This window comes from Phyllobates terribilis, unplaced genomic scaffold, assembly GCF_046119375.1.
Source record: "Phyllobates terribilis strain yellow unplaced genomic scaffold, ASM4611937v1 Scaffold_13__5_contigs__length_258822181, whole genome shotgun sequence".
NCBI lineage: Eukaryota > Metazoa > Chordata > Amphibia > Anura > Dendrobatidae > Phyllobates > Phyllobates terribilis.
In genome coordinates this window covers 36,627,902-36,649,292 of record NW_027362773.1, presented here as the reverse complement: position 1 = coordinate 36,649,292, position 21,391 = coordinate 36,627,902, and the positions used below count along the sequence as shown (strand labels likewise).

Sequence of the window (21,391 nt, the reverse complement as noted above, 5' to 3'; positions counted from 1 at the left end):
TTGAAGACTCATCAGATGAGGGAGACCTTGATCACATTTCTGTTGTGCGATGTTGGGGGGAGAGGGCAGAGGAAGGAAGCATGATTCTTATCTCGCTACAAACACAACAAGGACTTGGTCCTCCTGGAAGCGCAAGACACATGAGTGCCTTCTTGCTGCACTACCTGCAACATGACCCTCAGATTGTCAGAATTCGAAGTAATCCCGACTACTGGGTTGCCACACTCTTAGATCCCCGGTACAAAAGTAAATTTGCCGAAATAATTCCTGCCATAAAAAGGGATTGACGCATGCAGGAGTATCTGCAGACGCTGTTGCAGAATCTTACATGTGCTTTTCCACAAAACACCAGTGGTGCACGTAGTGAATCTCACAGTTCTAACTTGCCAACCGTGGGACTGTCGAGTCTTCATCACTCAAACCATAACAGTAACACAGTATCTGCTGGTAACAGCAATTTTGTGGAATCGTTTCACCACTTTTTTAGACCATCCTTTGCAAGGCCACAGGAGACAAGAAGTCTGACACATAGTCAATGCCTAGAGAGGATGGTGCAGGAGTATTTCCAAGTGAACATCGAAGCCATGACTGTGTCACTGGACCCTTGCTCATTTTGGTATTCCAATCTGGAAAAATGGCCGGAGCTCGCCACTCACGCCTTGGAGATCTTGTCATGCCCTGCAGCCAGTGTTCTCTCTGAACGTGTGTTCAGCGCTGCTGGTGGTGTGCTGACAGATAAGCGCACGCGTCTGTCCACTGAGAATGTAGACAGACTCGCGTTCATAAAGATGAACAAATCATGGATTCGCAAGGACTTTTCTACCCCTGTGTTATCCTTGGGAGACTAAAACCTTGAGGATTTGGTAAAATCACCTCACCAACCGTTTTAAGCAACTGTGGGGCAATTGATGCCACTTAACCCTAGAACGCATGACCATCAAAATCTACACTTTCATATACCTGGGGCCTTTTAGGCCCGTGTGCAAATAACATGGAATAACTCAAACTCAAATGACAGACAACTATATACATGAAGAATACCTAGAGTTTCAAAATTCTAACTAAAGTAATCTTGCAGAAAATAGAAAACAATTAACAGGGCGGGCCTGCGAGGCCCCAGGTATGTGTTCTAGGGTTAAGTGGTGTCTGTGCCACAATTTTGGGAAAAAATGGAGACTCTTTTTGGAGTCCCCTTGCTGTGTCTTACGTGACGTTGGCTTCGTCAATTCCAGGTGGGTTGTGTCGCTCCCCCCCCCTTTTAACTGTAAGAAACTACATACACTATGGCTTGGGGTAACACAGATGGTTGAGTCTGAAGAGCTGTTTACTCATAGGTCTGCTCCAAATCTTCAGTGTCTGCTAGTCAGCGTAGAATTTTTAACTGCATCTAGCCTAGGCAATACTTTGGGCGTAGTAGCCCAGCTGCGAAGCAAGCTGCACCGCCTGTGTATCTAATAAGAATTTTTAAATGCATCTAGCCTAGGCAGACTGTGGGGACCCCCAACCAAACCCCGACGCTCAGCCCCCCTACTGCCCCCCTTTCCTTCACAATACAATAATGTAAATCTTACAACTGGATGGGTGAGGATCGGTCACAGCTTTATTAACTCTTTATACTCATTCCATTAGAAAGGCATTTTATTTCTAAAATAATTCAGCTTGTTGCAGCATGCCCTGGGTCTCCACTCCGGCAAGTTGGCCAACAAGTGTAACTCTCCAACATGTCCTTTCTATTTCCAGGCCACGGAGGATCCTGCGTACTCGTATGCAGGACTCTGACCCCCACCCATCATTCTTAACGCTTGTTCCACTCCGTCCTGGAGTCCTGACAGGAATATGTCCAGTACAATATCCATTAAGTGAACAACGTCGGGCCGTATGAGGCCTGCTTTATCTCTTTCCAGTTGTCGGTGTCGTACCACTACACCGCCTCTGTCTCTTCTAAATTTTGCCATCCGAATATTTATTACCCGCCTTGTCCGTTTGATGGCCGTGATGTCTCGCGCACCTTGCCATACCGTTATCGGCACAATCTCTGACCATACTATAGCTAGTTTTGTGAAAAATTCTCTGAAGCGCTCAGTGTCTAGTTTCATTATTGCCATTAGTTATGCGCTGTTGTGATGACCTAGGTTGTTTCCCCCGGCCTGTGTAACTAAGATGACCGGAGATCTTGCCTCTCTCCCTACCTTGATTACCTCCATTAGTACCTGTGGCCATAGCAGGCCTCTAATACCTCTCTAGTTAAAATATGTGTTATGAAACTCTAATTTCCTCCCGCCTGGGCAGACTTTCGTCCTTTTTTCTGCCCAATACATATACGAGTGGCCTATCACCCACACTGTTGGCTTAGCGTCACCTGTAAAAGAAACAAACCACGTTAGGATAAAAAGTCCGGTCTTATGTATCTTGACAAACACGTGGATCGCCATCTCCCTATCCTCTGAACTTCCGTTTCTGACAGTCCTGCTCTTGCTGCTTCCGTGGCCGCGCCTATGCGGAATGAATGTGTCCCGTAATCTTTGGGGTGGTTCCCTGACGATGTTATGCATTTATTAAATATAGCTTGGAACTGGTATCTTGATAATGGCATTCCATCAATGTGTGATAGGAAGAAATTAATTTGTGATCTGATGGTTAGATATGTTTTGACTATTGTTACCCGACTCAGTGTACCGTTTGTGGGTTGTAGAAGTACCCAAGTGCCCCTGCCTGCTGGAACCGTTTTCGATTTGTGTATGCGTAGACGTATTGCATTATTGGCTATGACTACGTCCTGGTGTAATAAGCCTCCACTGGTGGCAATTTTGGATTGAGGGACTAATTCGCTTATGCATAGCGCCCCGAAGAAGTCGATCACAAATGCAGTAGACAGTAGTGTTGCTTCAAATTGTGAGTGTCATGTTAATGGTGTTAGGGATATGATGTGAGAAATCAGTTTTAGTGACACGGGACGGGACGTCTACACTCCTGACTTGGCTGACCCCTTTTCCACCCTTTTATGGATTGTCTGATGATGAACCTTTGTCACATCTCCCCAATTCAGTAGTTGAAAGTGAAATGCTACTCCGGTCAGACACCGCTGCGCTGACGCCCCCGATATGCCCCTCATAATTTGCTGGTGGAGAAATTCTATGGGGACTTGTGATCTGGCTTGTTCACATTGGTCAACCCGTCTGCCTGCTACTAGTCGTGTCCACTCTTCCCATGCCTTACCGAATGCTTGCCACGTCGACGGGGCAACTGACGCTCTGATTAATGGCATCAACTATTCGCCACTAGATCCCATAGTCAAGGAGGGCAAATGTTGCCCGATGGGTGGGCGTTGTGGAAGAGCTCTGTGAAAATCTGCCAATTGAATTAATATAAAGCGTTAGCAGCAGCTTTAGACCCCTCAGCATAGTGGCTAGCGCGGACCCATACATTGTGTTTTAGGCACAGGAATGCTAGCCTGGGTAGTAGGCCTAGCACTGGGAGAGACGATGATGCCATTTTATTAATGCAGTGCGCTAGGCTGGTGTTTTTTGTTATGAAGCGCATATTTTTGTAAGCCAGGCGCGCGCCCCATATTTCTATTGCTACCACTATTGGGAAGAAAAATTATTTTCAGGGCTAGATGCAGCTAAAAATTATTATTAATTAAAAGCTGGTGGAGCTTCGTATAGATGGCCTAATACAATGAGTCCCACACACTGCTAGAAGGCCAAATATTTTTTCAGAGCTAGATGCAGATAAAGATTATTTTTCATTTGCAACCTGATGGAGGTCAGTATAGATGGACTAACAGAGAAAGTCCCACACACTGCTAGAAGGCCAAATATTTTTTCAGAGCTAGATGCAGACAAAAAATTATTTTGAATTTGCAACCTGATGGAGGTCAGTATAGATGGACTAATAGAGAAAGTCCCACACACTGCTAGAAGGCCAAATATTTTTTCAGAGCTAGATGCAGATAAAAAATATTTTTCATTTGCAACCTGATGGAGGTCAGTATAGATGGACTAATAGAGAAAGTCCCACACACTGCTAGAAGGCCAAATATTTTTTCAGAGCTAGATGCAGACAAAAATTTATTTTGAATTTGCAACCTGATGGAGGTCAGTATAGATGGACTAATAGAGAAAGTCCCACACACTGCTAGAAGGCCAAATATTTTTTCAGAGCTAGATGCAAATAAAAATTATTTTTAATTTGCAACCTGATGGAGGTCAGTATAGATGGACTAATAGAGAAAGTCTCACACACTGCTAGAAGGCCAAATATTTTTTCAGAGCTAGATGCAGATAAAAATTATTTTTAATTTGCAACCTGATGGAGGTCAGTATAGATGGACTAATAGAGAAAGTCCCACACACTGCTAGAAGGTCAAATATTTTTTCAGAGCTAGATGCAGACAAAAAATTATTTTTCATTTGCAACCTGATGGAGGTCAGTATAGATGGACTAATAGAGAAAGTCCCACACACTGCTAGAAGGCCAAATATTTTTTCAGAGCTAGATGCAGATAAAAATTATTTTTCATTTGCAACCTGATGGAGGTCAGTATAGATGGACTAATAGAGAAAGTCCCACACACTGCTAGAAGGCCAAATATTTTTTCAGAGCTAGATGCAGACAAAAAATTATTTTGAATTTGCAACCTGATGGAGGTCAGTATAGATGGACTAATAGAGAAAGTCCCACACACTGCTAGAAGGCCAAATATTTTTTCAGAGCTATATGCAGATAAAAATTATTTTTAATTTGCAACCTGATGGAGGTCAGTATAGATGGACTAATAGAGAAAGTCCCACACACTGCTAGAAGGTCAAATATTTTTTCAGAGCTAGATGCAGACAAAAAATTATTTTTCATTTGCAACCTGATGGAGGTCAGTATAGATGGACTAATAGAGAAAGTCCCACACACTGCTAGAAGGCCAAATATTTTTTCAGAGCTAGATGCAGATAAAAATTATTTTTCATTTGCAACCTGATGGAGGTCACTATATATGGACTAATAGAGAAAGTCCCACACACTGCTAGAAGGCCAAATATTTTTTCAGAGCTAGATGCAGACAAAAAATTATTTTGAATTTGCAACCTGATGGAGGTCAGTATAGATGGACTAATAGAGAAAGTCCCACACACTGCTAGAAGGCCAAATATTTTTTCAGAGCTATATGCAGATAAAAATTATCTTTAATTTGCAACCTGATGGAGGTCAGTATAGATGGACTAATAGAGAAAGTCCCACACACTGCTAGAAGGTTAAATATTTTTTCAGAGCTAGATGCAGACAAAAAATTATTTTTCATTTGCAACCTGATGGAGGTCAGTATAGATGGACTAATAGAGAAAGTCCCACACACTGCTAGAAGGCCAAATATTTTTTCAGAGCTAGATTCAGATAAAAATTATTTTTCATTTGCAACCTGATGGAGGTCAGTATAGATGGACTAATAGAGAAAGTCCCACACTCTGCTAGAAGGCCAAATATTTTTTTGGAGCTAGATGCAGACAAAAAATTATTTTGAATTTGCAACCTGATGGAGGTCAGTATAGATGGACTAATAGAGAAAGTCCCACACACTGCTAGAAGGCCAAATATTTTTTCAGAGCTAGATGCAGATAAAAATCATTTTTAATTTGCAACCTGATGGAGGTCAGTATAGATGGACTAATAGAACAAGTCCCACACACTGCTAGAAGCCCAAATATTTTATCAGAGCTAGATGCAGACAAAAAATTATTTTGAATTTGCAACCTGATGGAGGTCAGTATTGATGGACTAATAGAGAAAGTCCCACACACTGCTAGAAGGCCAAATATTTTTTCAGAGCTAGATGCAGATAAAAATTATTTTGAATTTGCAACCTGATGGAGGTCAGTATAGATGGACTAATAGAGAAAGTCCCACACACTGCTAGAAGGCCAAATATTTTTTCAGAGCTAGATGCAGACAAAAAATTATTTTGAATTTGCAACCTGATGGAGGTCAGTATAGATGGACTAATAGAGAAAGTCCCACACACTGCTAGAAGGCCAAATATTTTTTCAGAGCTAGATGCAGATAAAAAATATTTTTCATTTGCAACCTGATGGAGGTCAGTATAGATGGACTAATAGAGAAAGTCCCACACACTGCTAGAAGGCCAAATATTTTTTCAGAGCTAGATGCAGAAAAAAATTATATTCAATTTGCAACGTGATGGAGGTCAGTATAGATGGACTAATAGAACAAGTCCCACACTCTGCTAGAAGGCCAAATATTTTTTCAGAGCTAGATGCAGATAAAAATTATTTTTCATTTGCAACCTGATGGAGGTCAGTATAGATGGACTAATAGAGAAAGTCCCACACACTGCTGGAAGGCCAAATATTTTTTCAGAACTAGATGCAGATAAAAATTATTTTTCATTTGCAACCTGATGGAGGTCAGTATAGATGGACTAATAGAGAAAGTTCCACACACTGCTAGTAGGCCAAATATTTTTTCAGAGCTAGATGCAGAAAAAAATTATATTCAATTTGCAACCTGGTGAAGGTCAGTATAGATGGACTAATAGAATGATGCTATGCCCAAAAGGTTTTACTTCACTAGGTGCAGTTAAAAAATTGGTATTCTATACACAGGTGGTGTATCTTGCAACACTGATAGGCTACTCCACTGACTAACACACTCTGCAATAGGCCAAAAAGGATTAGCTTTGCTAGATTCAGCCAAATGCTGTGAAAAAAACTTGCACAGCACTGGCACAGACCTTCCGGGCAAAAAGTGATAGGAACTGATGTAACCTAGCCCTGAAAAGTACTGCAATTACAATGAGTCTTTACTCCCAACCTATCTATTTAAGAGCACAGACCTGCCTGATAAAAGGCGTATGAAATTATGTAACGTAGTCCTTAAAAGGACTGCAATCACAACTATTCCCTACTCCCAAGCTATCTGTAGATTTGTGCGAAAATTGGCTTGAAATTAACAAGGTATAGCGCACACAGCAACAGCGGTGCCGTCTAACACGCAGCTGCAGCAGTGAGAAAATGGTGGCGACAGGGAAAATGGCTGGGTCTTATAGGGCAAGGACATGTGACATACACTGCCAATGACACATGCCCTTGCTTGTGTGAAAAAAAGCACTTCGCTCCGTGTGTGCGCTGCTGATAGGCTGACAGATTGCACCTTCATTATTCCTGCAGAGATCCATCCCCTGCCCCTCCCCCCGCCCCGCTGTACACTCAAACTGCGTATTAACATTAATTTTCATCATTACTGAGAAAAAATCCAGTTATGATTTTGGTGCTCGAACAGTTATCGAACATAACCTCGAACAGCCAAATTTTTCTCAAATCGTTCCTGTTCGCCGAACGGCTCGAACACCGCCCAAAACAGCTCGAATTTGAGATTGGCTAACAGTTCGAGTCGAACAACGCTCATCTCTAGTTAAGAGGAGTCAAAAAGACAACTAATTTGAAATTCTGGGCATTGATGTCAATGAGTTCCAGCCATTAAGTGGCAAACTTTTTTAAAAAGAAAATGAGAGTAATTTCATATATTGATAGTTTCCACCTAATAAACATATCTGAAAGATGATTTTGTGACATGTTGGAAGAGATGAGCAAATTGAGTTTAAATTAAGGGAATCAGATACAAGGTATTCCAAAAATTCAGATTCTAACTAATGTAAATTTTAATGCATTGGATTGGCACGAATATAGCAAAATAAGGACAAGCCGGCAACCACTTTGGTAGATTTGGAGTGCCAGAAAGGGGTAAAAAAATAACTAACTCTTATACTCATCTATCCTCAGCCCTCCCCATACCTATCCTGCTGCCTCCTCAGCTCTCTGATCCATTCATCTTTAAGGTACGCTCATACTAGTATATAACATGGCTGAGTGCTATCGGATATTTTATCGGATAGAACTCTGCCCAATGTTATCCTATTGGGCAGTGCAGATCTACATTTTTTTTCACAAGTCGATCTGACATGAGAAAGCAAATTCAGCATACTACGAGTGCATCTGATAATCGGATCACACTGTAAAACATCGGATTGCACATGGATGTCAACAGAGTGCAGTCCGGCTTACGAGAACAGAAACAATGGAAAAGAAGGGGGAATTAAGTTCTCCATCTGCTCCGCATCTGTGCTGTGATTCTCTCATGTGAAAAAATTGGATCACAGTAAGATGACACTCAGCTCAAACTCTGACAGAATTTGAGCCGAGTGGCATTAGCATAACCGGCCCGATTCTCTTGAATGAAAGAATATATGGCCATGTGACCTGAGCCCTTAGTCATATTGTCCCTCAGGGTCTACCGTTGGATGCCGCCTCTAATATGTATTACATCCCATGTAATAGAGTCAGCCAAGTCAGAGGTGACGTCCATCAGAAGACCTAAAAGGAGAAGAAGTCCAAAGAGAAGCAGATAGGTGGACTGGGCCTGGAGCAACAGACACGCCCGAGGAACGATGAAGGTCAAGAATTGGTGAGTAGAAAAGCTTATTTTTTTAACCACTTCCCAATAGATTAGATTTGGACCTAATTTATTTGATGTAAATCGAATCACCACTGTACTGCCTCCTTCCAAGCCTGAATTTAGAAAATCTACCCAAATTAAATTTTGAGAGATTGGCAAAACTGAGTCTGCAGGCAAATTTATTTGTTGACTGTTGTCCTTTAGACAATTTATTTTTGTTAAAAGAGTCCGCAGAAAATCAGCTCATCACAGAGTATGACATTGGGACCTCCTGGGAGCGGGAACCAGGCAAATGTTTAATTTCCCTTCAGCACCACCACATAGAGAATTCAGTATTAAACTACGTCCACTAAAATCAATTGCCAGTCCTTTTAATGTATAGATGTATCAGATGATTCTCCTAAATTGGAGATTTGTTAGATCCATCTATGACTGTAGCCAATAGCTGAGCGCCCTAAATAAATAGCAAGAAATATTGGTTCATGAGTGCATGCTGTAAATATTCATTAGACTACTGTATGATAACAAGCTCTTACATTATCCAGTGATGCTATTTCCATTTCTCTCTTCGCCACTGTTAACTTCTGCTCCAAATCTGTTAGTTGTTGTGCCTGTTAATGAGAATTAGAGAAAAACCTCAGCCATAACGTCAGGAGACACAAACAGAATCAACCATTCATTGAGTTGTAATGCTACTGGCTGTGTAACTCATAAACATGCATGTCCATTTATAATGTGCTATTTAATTAACTAATTATGAACTCGCAGATGGTAGCTTAGAATCATGGCTCCCTCATTCTCTAGGAAAGTCTATTAAAATGATTTGTACTCTCATAAGTAAACATCTTAGGGCTTAGCATTTCAAAAGAATACACATATCATCTTCCAGGAACACACCTGCTTTATGGTAATACAGCAATCCTGCCTTGTCAGGAATGTATGAATATAATACATGTTTTATTACTTTGTATATTTATCTGTCGTTATATTTATATTCTGTTAACAATTGATGCCCGGTTGCCAAACTGGTTGAAACTGCGACAAGCACATGAAAAATACATATTGTTTACAAGCAGCATTGGCTTATAAATCACTTGTAAAATATATGCTCGTAATATGTTTTGCAAAGTAAATTTGCTGTTTCTGCACAAGGTTCCACTGCACTATAGTATATAAAGCGCCAATAGATATTGATGACTCTTAATAACTCGTAGTGTGAGAAAGATTTATAGTCCAATAGCTGTCATGTTGTAACCAATGGGTAGAAGAGGTAAGAAATAACATCTGATTGCCTCCCTACAATAAATTTACTTGCAAATTACTTTGTCTATGTTATATGCAGCAGAATTTTGGCACAGATGCAGTAGAATTTTGGTATCCACATGGGTTATTTTGTAAAGTCAATAAACCTTTTGGACTGGCAAGGAATTTTCATTGCATTTTTGACTAAAGTAGTTTTTAAAACTAGAGTTTAAGGGGCAGTCTCTTAAGGAAATAACAGATTGAAGTCTGGTTTTTGGTAGCTTCAAATTATAGATGTAAGAAGACTGTGGGCTCATCCAAGACAGACTTTCAACAAGCCACTAATTTTAGCCAGATAAAGGAGCACCCTTATTTTCAATCCTTCACCCCTACACACGGATCTGGCCTTCACTGCAGTAGACCATGGCTTTCATGCAAAGAATAACAGCCGGCTGGTGGAGTGATTTGAAAAAATATATAAATGCATTGAATCAAAATCAGTTGGACACAAGGACAAATAGCAAGAACCAAAATTATTTTCTTGAAAAATGAACACAAACTCCAGTAGATCAGACAATGACAATAAACAGAGTCAGAGCTCTAGCTAAGGTTTCAGCTCAAGGGAAGTGAAAGATCAGAGGTGGTCCCTAACCGGTAACCCCGATTATAACTACAGTAGTGAAGCCTAATATTGGGTATAAGGGAAGCTCAGCAGATGACCGCGCTGTTACAGGAAAAAAATCTCTACAAAGACAAAGATCTATGTTGCTACCATATGGTGAGTATATACTGGTAGATTCCAGTCCTGCAGAACATATAAGAGATTACAGTACAGTTACAGATAGATATTTACAGCTGATGCTCTTTCATATGTAACATTGTTCAACAAGGTTTTTGTTTCCTGCATGAAATTGGGTGAATCTTATCGGAATTGTCATGCTGAGTTTAGAAATAACTTCAGAATTGCTCTATCATATAAGATTTTTGAAAAAAAATGCAATTGATTTTCATTTACAATCACTGTCCGATGATTCACAGACAAGATTCCAACAATAGTCACCCAACACCAAGGGACTCCACCTCCCCTGGTACTGTTTCTCCATCTGGGAAATGTCTTGATGAAACCTTTCACCATGTTCATCGCTTACAGCGCCGAGGTTTGGTGGGAAAAAGTCAATGTGTGAATGAAGGAAATGTATTTTAAGTGACATGTTGTACTTCGTTGACTTGTAAGCCTGAAAAAGACTTTCAACCTGTTCTTCGATAGGTATCGAAAGGTAGACATTGCCATTGTGTAGCAAGACAGCCATCAAACTTAAGACCGATGAATTAATGAACAGTCGCCATTCCCTTGGGTCATGGTCAACTCGAAGGACAGAAAACAATCGAGTAATATCATTGCAAAAAGTGAGACTCTCAGCTTGACTGAAATATTTGGTCAAATCTTCATGACCACTGCGAAATACTGAAATTTTTGTACCTGGTTGCAACAGATTCCACCCTTGCAACCTTGGTCTAAGAAGTTCTACCTGACTCTTTGATAAACCCAAATTTCTGACCAGATCGTTGAGTCTTGCTTGAGATATTAAATGTGGAGCAGTTGATATTGATGGTTCGAAATCTGAGTCAGCAGCAGCTTCCATTTCTAATGAATCAACCATCATTTCATCGTCATCTTCTATTCTCCACACCAATGGTGGTTTTGGAACTGGCTGACTTTTATCATGCGCCACTGGTCTAATTGCAAAAGCAAGGTTGGGATATTCAATAGACCTCCTGTTCTTAGAAGAAAAACCGGACACATTCGTCATGCAGAAGTAACAATCGATTATATGGTCCTTCTGCTTCCTCCATATCATTGGAATAGCAAATGGCATCAATGGTCGCACACCCTTCAGCAAAGACAAGATGAGCAGCATATATGAGGAGCCCGTGCTCTGTCTTGGTCACCAATTTTGCATCCAAAATATAACTCATACGCCTTCTTAACAACTGCCGTTATGCTCCTTTTCTGGGCTTTAAGGGTATAATCTCCACATATATAACAAAAGAGGTCACTGCTATTGCGACATTGACGCGACATTCTGCAACTTGTTACCTATTAAACAGTCTTACTCCTTATAAAATTTTCTGCAAAACAGAAGAAACACATGAAGACTACAGCATCGTTACTGCTGCTATTATATAATGCTACTTGGAAACAGACCAAAGTCTGACAGTTGTGTCTGGCCGTGCCTGAGAGTGCACAACTAATGCAATGCATGATTGGACAGGGCTTAAGTGCTGTATATTATAATAAAGAGAGTCCATATTATGAATTTCATTGGTTATTTCTACCAAAAATACACTTCTAAAATAAAAAGTTTGCTATAAGTGCCAATTTATTATGCACTATGTACAGTCCTTATCATTATAATCGTAAAATGAAAATATCTCGGAAATGGTACGTGCTACAGAAATTATGATTACATTTCTGAAATCAGTGCCTCAAGATACATGAAGATAACATGCTTTAAAACAGAAAACAGAAAAAAAGTAAAAATTTGTTGACCAGTGTAATCGTTCACTTTTCCCATCTTCTCCATCTGGCCCAGACAGACATGGCAACTTCTCTAGCTACATCACATCTGCAGTGATTACAACAAAGACCCATTTGCCTTCTCACATTTCCATCAGCGTCCCCATCTATTCCTCCCCTGCACAACCTCGTCAACCCGCTGATACCTCAATACTGAGCAGCTGCTGCTGTATCCCTATTACTGCACCTAGTGTATACTACAATAACAGTACTCCTTTTGCTGCCTCACATAATAATGCTCACCACTGAGCCCCTTACATAGTAATAATGCCTCCTCCTAGATGGTAAATTTGCCCCCTAGAAAATATTAATGCCCTGTGCAAATGCCCTAGAAGATAGTGTCCACATTTTTTCCCCAGAAAGTAATAATGCCCCCTGTGCACATTTGACGGCCACAGTACTCTGATTGCCCCTATAACAATAATACTTCTTAAGTGCCCACTTAACATCTATTAATTAGTGTTGAGCGAGTATTTTCTGTTAACCCTTTCGCCGAGTACGCTCGAGCCGAGCACCGAGTATTTATAGCTGCTCGGTGATATGCTTGAATCGCTCCCGTGTGCATGAATTGCGACTGTTTGACAGTTTTATTACATGTGAGGAATGTCTATTTCTTACACATTCCTCACATGTAATAAAGCTGCCAAACAGTTGCAAATCATGCACACGGGAGCGATTTAACCTTATCACCGAGCAACTATAAATACTCGGAGCTCGGCCCGAGCGTACTCGGACAGAACATACTCGCTTAACACTACTAATAATGTCTCCTGATGTCTCCAATGTACAGCTCTTCTCTATACATTATGATGGGCTCACAGCTCCCCTTTGCACAGTGTAATGCACCCACAGCTCTTCTATACACAATATGATGTTCTCACAACACAGTATAATGGGCCCAACTCCATATACTCAGTATGGTGGACCCACAGCTTGCTATATATAGTATGATGGGCCCATAGCTCCCCTATATACAGTATAACGGGCCCACAGCTCTGCTATACACAATATGTTGGGTCGACAACTCCTCTACACATAGTATAATATCTCCACTGCTCCCCAAAATCACATTATAATGACCCCCACATTGGTCCCCAAACTGTATGATGACCCCAACATCAGCCCCTAAGCTGTATAATGGCCCCCAAATTACCTACTACACTGTACAACGGCCCCTGCATTAGTCCCTAAGTAGTATAATAGCCCCCACATTAGCTCCTACACTGTATAATGGTCCCTGCATTAATCCCTAAGCTGTTCAATGGCCCTCCCATTAGCTCCCACACTGTATGATGGCCACTGCATATAATGGACCATGCATTAGTCCCTAAAATTTATGAGGGCACCCCACACAGTTCAGGGTCCCCCACACTGTGTATAAGTGTTTCCCATTGTTTATGATGCCCCCACATCACACCACAAGTTTTAATTAAAAAAAAAAATCATATACTCACCTAACCTATAATCCTCACAAGTCCAGCAGCAAGGCAATACACTGTCATAGAGCCGACACATGCACAGAATGTCAGAGTTCTGGTGCAGTGGGATGACATCATCGTGCCGAGACTCTAACATTCCATGCATGCGTTGGCACCTCAACCATTCTGTAGACTGCATGCTTAAAGCTACCTGAGGTCTACAGAACAGAGAGCGGTAGTGCAGGGAGATCATGTCTCCCTCCTGCTCTATTGCAGGGCATAACTGTATTGGCGCTATGCTCATGCTGATCAATTAAGGATAGCGTAGCTTTGGGTGGGCCTGTCTGAGTATGGGGCCAGAATAAACCTCCCCTTCTGCCCTCCCCCCAGTAGCTATGCTCCTGGGCAGAGCTAGAGGTCAGGCAGTCCACTGGATAACCCACCATCATAAATGTCACTAGGAATAGGCAGCATTAGATTCATATAGCACAAAGGATGTGAATTAAAAGAGAATGACTATTTCATATTGTAGGTCATTTACCCTTGACTGTCCATTCATAAAAAAACACTTTTGTCTGAGCTAAAAACTTAAAATATAAACATATAATTGGCCAAAGTTTGATTCATATGTCAGGAGTCAGAGCTATGGGGGTGAGTTTCCATTTTATTTTAACCTCAAGAAAAAAACCTAAGCGTTATACATGCTAAATATGTCTATCAATTTATTTGTAATAATGTAATCACTTTTCTAATATATTTGAATTAGTAATTCTCTACTGTTTGCTATCTTCCTGCTTCTTTTCTTCTTTAATTCCATTCTGATAATGTTCCGTTTGAGAATCCCCAGTGCATGCTGGGATATTCAAATGGAGTTTCATCAGGGAGCCAAGGCTACGGTCACTGTCACAGCTGCTTTCTCCACCTTGAAACAAATCGTCAACGGAAATATCCATTTCAGGCGCTGTGCTAGTCCCTGCAAATGTCAGTTATGAATTCCGACACAATATGAATTCACTGAGCTATAGTTCTTTCAATGCACAATGACAGTGCACTCCCTTGGTGGTTCTAATCAGCAGTGAAGAGCTGGCAAAAGAGGAGTGGACATTGAAGACTAGAGAACGCAGCGACCAGGAAGAACAGAGAAAAGGCCAGCACCCTAAAGATGACACTGCCCTGTAATCGGACGTCATCAGTGACATTTGTTTTAAAGGCTAGGCTGGTCTCTGCTCTCCCTGCTTGTCCTGTTCTCTTTTTTCCAGGCTTGGCATGTCACTATCCACAAGAATATATAGCATCAAGGTGAGAATAATAAAACATAACTTTTAATTTACATATAAAAAACAACTACACTCGTATAAAAATGAGAACGCCTCAGCTTCTCATAAATATACACTGCTCAAAAAAATAAAGGGAACACTTAAACAACAGAATATAACTCCAAGTAAATCGAACTTCTATGAAATCAAACTGTTCACTTAGGAAGCAACACTGATTGACAATCAATTTCACATGCTGTTGTGCAAATGGAATAGACAATAGATGGAAATTATTGGCAATTATCAAGACACCCTCAATAAAGGAGTGGTTCTGCAGGTGGGACCACAGACCATATCTCAGTACCAATGCTTTCTGGCTGATGTTTTGGTCACTTTTGAATGTTGGTTTTGCTTTCACACTCGTGGTAGCATGAGACGGACTCTACAACCCACAGAAGATGCTCAGGTAGTGCAGCTCATCCGGGATGGCACATCAATGCGAGCTGTGGCAAGAAGGTTTGCTGTGTTTGTCAGCGTAGGGTCCAGAGGCGGAGGCGCTACCAGGAGGCAGGCCAGAACACCAGGAGATGTGGAGGGGGCCGTAGGAGGGCAACAACCCAGCAGCAGGACTGCTACCTCTGCCTTTATGCAAGGAGGAACAGGAGGAGCACTGCCAGAGCCCTGCAAAATTATCTCCAGCAGGCCACAAATGTGCATGTGTCTGCACAAACGGTTAGAAACCGACTCCATGAGGGTGGTATGAGGGCCCAACGTCCACAGATGGGGGTTGTGCTCACAGCCCAACACTGTGCAGGACGCTTGGCATTTGCCACAGAACACCAGGATTGGCAAAGTCGCCACTGGCGCCCTGTGCTCTTCATAGATGAAAGCAGGTTCACACTGGGCACATGAGACAGACGTGACAGAGTGTGGAAACGCCGTGGAGAGTGATCTGCTGCCTGCAACATCCTTCAGCATGACCGGTTTGGCAGTGGGTCAGTAATGGTGTGGGGTGGCATTTCTTTGGAAGGCTGCACAGCCCCCAATGTGCTCCTCAGAGGTAGCCTGACTGCTATTAGGTACCGAGATGAGATTCTCAGACCCCTTGTGAGACATATGCTGGTGCGGTTGGCCCTGGGTTCCTCCTAATGCTGGACAATGCCAGACCTCAAGTGGCTGGAGTATGTCAGCAGTTCCTGCAAGATGAAGGTATTGAAGCTATGGACTGGCCCGCTCATTCCCCAGACCTTAATCCGATTGAGCACATCTGGGACATCATTTCTCACTCCATCCACCAACATCACATTGCACCACAGACTGTCCAGGAGTTGGCAGATGCTTTAGTCCAGGTCTGGGAGCAGATCCCATAGGAGACCATCCGCAACCTCATCAGTAGTATGCCCAGGTGTTGTAGGGAGGTCATACAGGCACGTGGAGGCCACACACAATACTTAGCCTCATTTTGACATGTTTTAAGGACATGACATCAAAGTTGGATCAGCCTGTAGTGTGTTTTTCCACTTTAATTTTGGGGGTGACTCCAAATCCAGGTCTCCATTGGTTAATAAATTTGATTTTTATTGATGATTTTTGTGTGTTTTTGTTGTCTGCACATTCAACTTTGTACAGAACAAAGTATTCAATGAGAATATTTCATTCATTCAGATCTATTATGTGTTATTTGAGTGTTCCTTTTATTTTTTTGAGCAGTGTAGATTTAACCCCTTATCAACATTAGACGTACTAATACGCGTCTGTGCCCTTGGACTTAAGAGCCAGACCCGTATTAGTACCTCATGGCGATCGCGCGCGCGCACACAGGCTGTGTGGGCGCGATCGCCGCCGGGTGTCAGCTGATTGTCACAGCTGACACCCGGTTCTATGTGCACGGAGCGGTCACGCACCGCTCACAGCACATTAACCCCCGCAATGCTGCGATCGAAGTCGATCGCAGCATTGCGGTGGCAAGGGGAGGTGATCGCAGATACTCACCTCCTCTTCCGGCTTCCAGCGCTGTCTGCCGTGGCTTCCAGGATGTTGCCATGACGACCCGATGTCGTCATGACAACATCCGGGTCACCAGACAGCAGGAAGATTTTTTGGACATGCGCAGTGCATCTCCAAACAATCTTCTCCCTGTCCAGCGCTGACAGCCTGCATGGCACAGGGATGGTGCTGCATTCCTGTGCCATGCAGGCGATCAGAGAAAAAAAAGTGAAAGTCCCATAGTGGGACAAAGTAATAAAGTTTAAAAACTATCAGAAAGTGAAAAAAAAAAAAAAATTGTGAAAATATTAAAAAAAAAATAAAATAAATAATCCACCAAAAATAAAAAAGTTATAGCTCTCAGAATAAAGCGATGCTAAAAAATAATTTTTTCTATAAAATTGCTTTTATTATGTAAAAGTGCAAAACATAGAAATACGATATAAATGTGGTACCACTATAAACGTACTGACCCGAAGAATAAAGCTGCCTTATCAATTTTACCACACGCGGAACAGAATAAAAAAAAAAAAATCCTGAATTGTTGGTTTTTGTTTATTCTGCCTCCCAAAAATCGGAATAGAAAGCGATCAAAAAATGTCACGTGCCTGAAAATGGCACCAATAACAACGTCAACTCATCCCGCAAAAAACAAGCCGTCAAATGACTGTCTGCCAAAATCTGGAAAAATTATAGCTCTCAAAATATGGCGATGCAAAAACTAAATTTTACAAAAAATGCGTCTTTTAGTGTGTGACAGCTGTCAGTCATGAAAACCCAATATGATTCTGGTATCGCTGTAGTCTCACCGACCCGAAGAATAAGGTCGTCTAATCATTTATACCACATGAGGAACGGCGTAAAAAATAAACTCTCAGGTTAGGGTTGTGCTAGGGTTAGGGTTGTGCTATGGTTAGGGTTGTGTTAGGGTTATGGCTGGAGTTGGGGTTAGGGTTGGGGTTAGGGTTGTGATGGGGTTGTTTTTTTTTTTCAAAAGTAAGAAAAAAAGATGACAATATGGCGACTAGTGTTGAGCGCAAGTGCTCGCTACTTGAGTTTGCCTCAGGTGTTCTGGTATGCATTGAGTATCGTGGGTATTTGAGTGACATGCTCGAGTCTCCGCCCCATATGCTTCACGGCCCAAAAAACTTTGCGGGGATTGCCTGCCATGCACGAGCGATCCCAGCATGTTTTTTTTGGGTGTCTAATAACTGTGAAACATCCGGGCGGGGACTCGAACTTGTCACTCGAGCACACGCAGTAAATGGTGCATACCTGAGTACCCGATGCAAACTCAAGTAGCGAGCACTTGCGCTCAAGACTAATGACTACTTATTCAATATGATGACCTAATGTTATCAAATTCTGTGTCGTACCTCTGGGTTCAAAATGTTCACTATACACGTTAATAAAATCCTTGAGGGGTATAGTTTCCAAAATGGGGTCACTTGTGGGGGAGCTCCACTGTTTAGGCACATCAGGGGCTCTCCAAACGCGACATGGTGTCCGCTAACAAATTGAATGGAAAATCGGCTCAAATTGTTAGCGGACGCCATGTTGCATTTGGAGAGCCCCTGCGTGCCTAAACTTTGGAGCTCCCCCACAAGTGTCCCCATTTTGGAAACTAGACCACCCAAGGCACCTATATAGATGCATAATGAGCACTTGGAACCCCCAGGTGCTTCACAAATTGATTTGTAAAAATGAAAAAGTGGAAAAAAAAATACTTTTTAATTTTTACGAATCAATTTGTGAAGCACCTGGGGGTTCCAAGTGGTCACTATGCATCTAGATAGGTGCCTTGGGTGGTTTAGTTTCCAAAATAGGGTCACTTGTGGGGGAGCTCCAATGTTTAGGCATACAGGAGCTCTCCAAACGCGACATGGTGTCCGCTAAAAAATTGGAACCATGTTGTGTTTGGAGAGGTCCTGTGTGACTAAACATTGGAGCTCCCCCACAAGTGACCGCATTTTGGAAACTAGACCTCCCAAGGCACCTATCTAGATGCGTAATGAGCACTTGGAACCCCCAGGTGCTTCACAAATTGATTCGTAAAAATGAAAAAGTGAAAAAAAAACACTTTTTCATTTTTATGAATCAATTTGTGAAGCACCTGGGGGTTCCAAGTGCTCACTATGCATCTAGATAGGTGCCTTGGGTGGTCTAGTTTCCAAAATGGGGTTACTTATGGGGGAGCTCCAATGTTTAGGCACAAAGGAGCTCTCCAAATGCGACATGGTGTCTGCTAACAAATTGGAACCATGTCGCGTTTGGAGAGGCCCTGTGTGACTAAACATTGGAGCTCCCCCACAAGTTACCCCATTTTGGAAACTAGACCACCCAAGGCACCTATCTAGATGCATAGTGAGCACTTGGAACCCCCAGGTGCTTCACAAATTGATTCGTAAATAAGAAAAAGTGAAAAAAAAACACTTTTTCATTTTTACGAATCAATTTGTGAAGCACCTGGGGATTCCAAGTGCTCATTATGCAACTAGATAGGTGCCTTGGGGGTCTAGTTTCCAAAATGGGGTCACTTGTGGGGGAGCTCCAATGTTTGGGCACGCAGGGACTCTCCAAATGCATCATGGTGTCCGCTAACAAATTGAATGGAAAATCGGCTCAAATTGTTAGCGGACACCATGTTGCGTTTGGAGAGCCCCTGTGTGCCCAAACATTGGAGCTCCCCCACAAGTGACCCCATTTTGGAACTTAGACCCCCCCAAGGCACCTATCTAGATGCATAGTGAGCACTTGGAACCCCGAGGTGCTTCACAAATTGATTCATAAAAATGAAAAAGTTTTTTTTTTTTCACTTCTTCATTTTTACGAATCAATTTGTGAAGCACCTGTGGGTTCCAAGTGCTCACTATGCATCTAGATAGGTGCCTTGGGGGGTCTAGTTTCCAAAATGGGGTCACTTGTGGGGGAGCTCCAATGTTTGTGCACACAGTGGCTCTCCAAATGCAACATGGTGTCCGCTAACAATTTGAGCCGACAATTTGTTAGCGGATGCCATGTTGCATTTGGAGAGTCCCTGTGTGCCCAAACATTGGAGCTCCCCCACAAGTGACCCCATTTTGGAACTTAGACCCCCCAAGGCACCTATCTAGATGCATAGTGAGCATTTGGAACCCCCAGGTGCTTAACAAATTGATTCATAAAAATGAAAAAGTGTTTTTTTTTTTTTTTTTTAATTTTTACGAATCAATTTGTGAAGCACCTGGGGGTTCCAAGTGCTCACTATGCATCTAGATAGGTGCCTTGGGGTGTCTAGTTTCCAAAATGGGGTCACTTGTGGGGGAGCTCCAATGTTTGCGCACACAGGGGCTCTCCAAACGCAACATGGTGTCCGCTAACAATTTGAGCTGATTTTCCATTCAATTTGTTTGCGGACACCATGTTGCATTTGGAGAGTCCCTGTGTGCCCAAACATTGGAGCTCCCCCACAAGTGACCCCATTTTGGAAACTAGACCCCCAAGGCACCTATATAGATGCATAGTGAGCACTTGGAACCCCCAGGTGCTTCACAAATTGATTCATAAAAATGAAAAAGTTTTTTTTTTTCACTTTTAAATTTTTAACGAATCAATTTGTGAAGCACCTGGGGGTTCCAAGTGCTCACTATGCATCTAGATAGGTGCCTTGGGGGGTCTAGTTTCCAAAATCGGGTCACTTGTGGGGGAGCTCCAATGTTTGGGTACACAGGGGCTCTCCAAATGCAACATGGTGTCCGCTAACAATTTGAGCCGATTTTCTATTCAATTTGTTAGCGGACACCATGTTGCATTTAGAGAGTCCCTGTGTGTCCAAACATTGGAGCTCCCCTACAAGTGAACCAATTTTGAAAACTAGACCCCCCAAGGCACCTATATAGATGCATAGTGAGCACTTGGAACCCCTAGGTGCTTCACAAATTGATTCGTAAAAATGAAAAAGTGAAAAAAAAAACACCTTTTCATGTTTACGAATCAATTTGTGAAGCACCTGGGGGTTCCAAGTGCTCACTATGCATCTAGATAGGTGCCTTGGGGGTCTAGTTTCCAAAATGGGGTCACTTGTGAGGGAGCTCCAATGTTTGGGCACACAGGGGCTCTCCAAACGCAGCATGGCGTCCGCTAATTATTCAAGCAAATTTTACAATCAAAAAGTCAAATGGCGCTCCTTCCCTTCCGAGCCCTGCCTTGCGCCCAAACAGTGTTTTTTCCCCACATATGGGGTATCTGCGTGCCCAGGGAAAATTGCACAATAAATTTTGCGGTCCATTTTTTCTTGTCACCCCTGTGAAAATAAAAAAAATTGGGTCTAAAGTAACATTTTTGTGAAAAAAGTTAAATGTTCATTTTTTTCTTCCACATTCCAAAAATTCCTGTGAAGCACCTGAAGGGTTAATAAAGCTCTTGAATGCGGTTTTTAGCACCTTGAGGGGCGCAGTTTTTAGAATGGT

At 42.2% G+C, this 21,391-nt stretch overlaps 1 protein-coding gene across 4 annotated transcripts in view; it reads right to left on the bottom strand.

Moving 5' to 3' along the window:
* LUZP2 (leucine zipper protein 2) overlaps positions 1–21,391 on the bottom strand; it is a 1,401,083-nt gene that overhangs the window by 355,680 nt on the left and 1,024,012 nt on the right. For all 4 annotated transcript variants that reach the window (XM_073659432.1, XM_073659433.1, XM_073659434.1 and 1 more), the window contains exon 8: positions 9,000–9,074. In XM_073659432.1, the coding sequence (XP_073515533.1) occupies positions 9,000–9,074 (75 nt within the window). The remainder of the gene's footprint in view (positions 1–8,999; positions 9,075–21,391) is intronic.